Source organism: Bison bison, unplaced genomic scaffold (genome assembly GCF_000754665.1).
Source record: "Bison bison bison isolate TAMUID 2011002044 unplaced genomic scaffold, Bison_UMD1.0 scf7180017864092, whole genome shotgun sequence".
NCBI classification, from domain to species: Eukaryota; Metazoa; Chordata; class Mammalia; order Artiodactyla; family Bovidae; genus Bison; species Bison bison.
Window position 1 is genome coordinate 1,125,803 of NW_011494664.1, and position 4,610 is coordinate 1,130,412.

Consider the following 4,610-nt stretch of genomic DNA (forward strand, 5'->3'; position numbering starts at 1 on the left):
CAGCTCAGCGACTAACTTCAGTTCACTTCATCCCCGTTTTACAGATAAGAAAACTGAGGCACAGAGAGGTTTAATAACCTGCTAGAACTAGAACTCACACAGCTAGTAAAGCCACAGAGGCTGTTCTTACCCATCCACTAAGCATTTCCCATGGGCTTCCCTGGTAGCTCAGCTGGTAAAAAATCTACCTGCAACACAGGAGACCCTGGTTTGATTCCTGGGTTAGGAAGATCCTCTGGAGAAGGGATAGGCTACCCACTCCAGTCATGGGCTTCCCTGGTGGCTCAGGGAAGGCTAGATATGGTATATCTACCTATTATATAGATACCATATAGATAAGGTAAAGAACCCACCTGCAATGCAGGAGACCTGGGTTCCATCCCTGGGTTGGGAAGATCCCCTGGAGGAGGGCATGACAACCCACTCCAGTATTCTCACCTAGAGAATCCCTATGGACAGAGGTGCCTGGAGGGCTATGGTCCATGGGGTCACAGTCAGACATGACTGATTGACTAAGCACAGCACACAGCAAACATTTCCTACACCATGACTCTGGTTCCCTTCCTCCCTTCCTTTCTTTCCACTGCTGTCACCCAGGGCCAGCCATGAGCTTTCCTGTGGGTGATTTAAAACTCTATGGAGTTCAGTGTCCCCACACACCATCTAAAAACCACTACTTATTCAGGATTCCTGAGTAAAACTCCTGCTGAGACTTTTCAGTGGACACTGAGAAAATGCTAATTATGATTTAATGGCAAATGAAAAAACTGGATCCAAAACTGTAGTATATATCTATAATATCATATTTATCAATTTTTTCTGTCTGCCTGTCAATCAGACTTGGTTAGTTTCCCCCATCGAATTTGCCAGATTTAAGCCCAGGTGTTTTGCATCTTTTTAGGAAGCAAGTGTGGTTTGTAAGAATGTACTTTGTGTGTGTATTTCTGAGGGAATATAATCTAGAGCCTTAGAATCAAAATGGAACTGCAGTCCTGGCTCCAGCACTTCTTCGTGGTGGTTCTGGGCAGCTTACTCTGAGCCATAATTTCCTTGTCTTAAACCTGGGGCAGTAATACCTCTGCATGTGAGAATTAAGATGTGTTCCCAAGATGCCCAGTGCAGAGCTGGTGCTTAGTACGTGCTCACTAGCTGATTGCTCCAGGCTCTTGGAAAGACAATACTTAGTCAGTTCAGTTCAGTTGCTCAGTTGTGTTTGACTCTTTGTGACCACATGAATTGCAGCATGCCAGGCCACCCTGTCCATCACCAACTCCCGGAGTTCACTCAAACTCACGTCCATCGAGTCAGATGCCATCCAGCCATCTCATCCTCTGTCGTCCCCTTCTCCTCCTGCCCCCAATCCCTCCCAGCATCAGAGTCTCTTCCAGTGAGTCAACTCTTTGCATGACATGGCCAAAGTACTGGAGTTTCTGGTTATAAAACATTCTGAGGAATGATAGCGTTGTTCTGCTGGAGCTTCCCCTCCCATAACTCTTGGGAGTATAGTTTTCATTTTGATGAATTTGCTTTCAGCATCTTGTGCTTTGGTAAAGACACTTTCCATAAATGTGCAACACTTCAAATTGCTACAATGTTTGTGATCTAACTGCTGATTGTTATGTGTTTGCAAAGGTAAGAAGGCTGCATAAATTCTGGGTAATTTAATTTTCATGCTGGAATTTTCATATACACTTATCTCATCAGGCCAGTGTGCCATCATAATGAGGATGTCTATAAAATAATCTTTTTTGTTGTTTTTATAGTGAAACAGGAAACATTCAAACCCTGGTTTTCCCAGTGATGTATATCAATGAGGTAAGTCCTGGGAGGGAGCCATGGGTATATTTCTCCTATGGAAGCTTGGGGACCTTCCATTATGGTGTCTGTGATTGTAGCTATGTGTAATTTTAGATGTGAGAAAGGGCAAAGGTGATTTTTTAAAAACCTGTTTGTCCTCAGAAAATTTCTGTTTATATGTTTACATGAATCTGTCTGTGAGATTTGAAAATGACAGAAAGAAATTTCCCTTGTCAAGAACATTATATGGGTGAAGCTCCTTTCTGGAATCTGGTTGTGTAAGAACCAAAATGTAAAAGTGATCAGTTTACCATTCATTACTTGAAAAATAGAGTGAAAAAGAGCGTGAGCTGGTTGAGAAATGGTTAAGTAAAATGGGATACTTGCCCACTGATTGCAGTGATATGCGGTTGCCTTATCCTTCATCACAGCATAGAAGTCTCTTCTACTTTGTGATAAACAAGCATACATCATGAATTATAGGAAACAGATCCTGTCTTGGTTCAAACGAAAGGAGTTTCTCTGAAGAAATTTCTTTGACAGTGCACCCAGAGAAATACTATCCCCAATTGTTAGGCATAAATTGAAGTTTTGTAAATAAAGCATATTCTGAAGGCTCAGAAAACACCTACCCACCATGTAAAGCACCTGTGATAACTTCTTCTCCGAATCACATATCACACGTACTGTAGGGATGTCTCCTCAGCTTCCGTTCTCTCTTTCACCCAGTTTTGAGAGAAAAGTTGCAGGATTTTCCTCCTCAAATTCTTGACTGGACTGGCTTCCAGTGTTAACAGTAACATTTTTTAAAGTTTTGTGATTTTTCTGTCTTCCATAAAAATATTTTTTCTTTGCAGCAGATTTAGTAACGGAGCTTAGCAAGAAGAGACAAATTAACAATGATTTCTCACAAAACCTGAGCCAGACTGATAAACTGTTTTCAACTTGCTTTATTTTCCTCAACAATGTGTTATAGAAATTGTTCTCCAAAACAGCTTTGTAAAAATAATTTGATGTTCTGCATTTTGTAAAAATAACACATGCTCTTTCTGGAACTCTTGAGAAATTAAAAATAACAATTAAAAAATGAACTGCCCATCCCTCAGAGAAAAATGCACGTGACATCTGCTTACATTTGCCTCAGTATTTTTCTGGTTTTGATATTACAAACTGGAGACCATACAGTAGATTGAGCTTGATATTCTTTTTTTTTTTTTTTCCACTTAGCATTGTATTGGTAGCCACACTGATAAACTTTTGAAGGGTTTGTGATTACAATTCTAAGGCAAGGCTTTTATTGTTTCATAGGAAAAATTCAGGCAATATTTACCATTTACAGGACCTATTTGCTGTTCCTCCTGGGTCATCACTGTTATTGTTTGTGGGGAGCGCCTTGGAAGTAGGGCTTTGTGAGAGTGTGGAAGGGCCCTGTTCTGCCCAGTTGCAGCATATCTGAAGTCCCCTCCACCTGAACCTTCGCTCTGACTTTTTGCCAAAGACTGGATTGCGTCCAGGGAGTGATGGAGTGAAACCTCGTGCTTTTGCTCCCTCCCGGAAAGAACTTTACTTTTCTTTAGAAAAGTAAAACGTTAGACCCGGAAGCAACCTTGGAGACTGCTCTCTCACCCCTTTTTTTCCAGAGGAGACTCTGATGGGCCTTCACCTGCAAACTGAGCCTAAATTAAGCCTAAACTCCCAGTTGTTGCTAATAATTGTTATAGTATTAAGCTCTTCAGATACCTCAGCCATGACAATTTAAGGTGATAATACCTTTGCCTTTCGTCCATAAAGTGTTATTCTAAAACAATTCCTTATTTATCAATACCCTGTGCAATTCTGGTTAGCCTGAAGACTTCTCCGAACACTCTCTGTTGAGATCTCTGGTCCCGATAAATATAGCTAACTAAGAGAGAAATGATGCTTTCCACATGCCATTTGTTGGGAGTATTTCATTCATTTATTCATCTAATCAACTGACATTAATTGAGCACCTACTGTGTATGGGGTTCTATACCCAGCTTTTAGTTGACTGAAATAAAAGTCTTCAGGAATACTTCACAGTCAAGAGGAGACAAATAGGTAAATAGACAGTTACAATGCAGAAGTGAAGACAGTGATGGAGGATTTTAGAATGTGAGATGGCAGCTCAGAAAAGGGGCCTTGAACGAGGCCTGATGTGGCCAGAGAAGACTTCTGAAAGGAAGTTATGCTGAGCTGGACTTTGAAGGATGAGCTGGAGTCTGATACAAAAGAAAAGCTGGTATCGTCCCAATATTTCCCCCTCCTTTATCAGAAGGAGGAAATACTTCCTGGTATTATCTGAATATTTTCTCCCTCCTTTCCCCCACCAATTTAGAGTAAAACATGGCTCAGGAGAAAAGAGGAGACATTAATGACTAAGTGCCCCCTCTGGCTATTCTAACTTATAAATGGATTTTCAGGATCTCTGGTTTGCTGACAGGAGGACATACCCAAATTGTGTTTAATGATTTGGAAGAAAGATAGCGCAAAAAGCTTTACCCCCTGGATATTTATTAGTAATCAAGGGAATACTATTTTCTTGCTCCTCTCCGCAGAGTGTTCTCATTGATAAAGAGACTGCAAGTCGACTGAAGTCTGTGATTAACACTACACTGATTGTCACCAACATACCCTACATTATCATGGCGCTGGGTGTGTTCTTTGGTCTGATCTTCACCTGGCTTGCGTGCAGAGGACAGGGATCCACAGATGAGGTGAGCAGTGGCTGGAGGAATGTCTGCCTTACTGGATTATGTTCCCTGAGGACTTCAGCTGTGCTTCATTGAAGGGGT

The 4,610-nt window shown here is 41.4% G+C and overlaps 1 protein-coding gene across 1 annotated transcript in view; it reads left to right on the forward strand.

Moving 5' to 3' along the window:
- The window catches only part of SCARB2 (scavenger receptor class B, member 2), a 79,627-nt gene that overhangs the window by 72,789 nt on the left and 2,228 nt on the right, over positions 1-4,610 (forward strand). The window contains exons 10-11 of the mRNA XM_010838141.1: positions 1,764-1,815; positions 4,374-4,532. Coding sequence (XP_010836443.1) covers positions 1,764-1,815; positions 4,374-4,532 — 211 coding nt within the window. The remainder of the gene's footprint in view (positions 1-1,763; positions 1,816-4,373; positions 4,533-4,610) is intronic.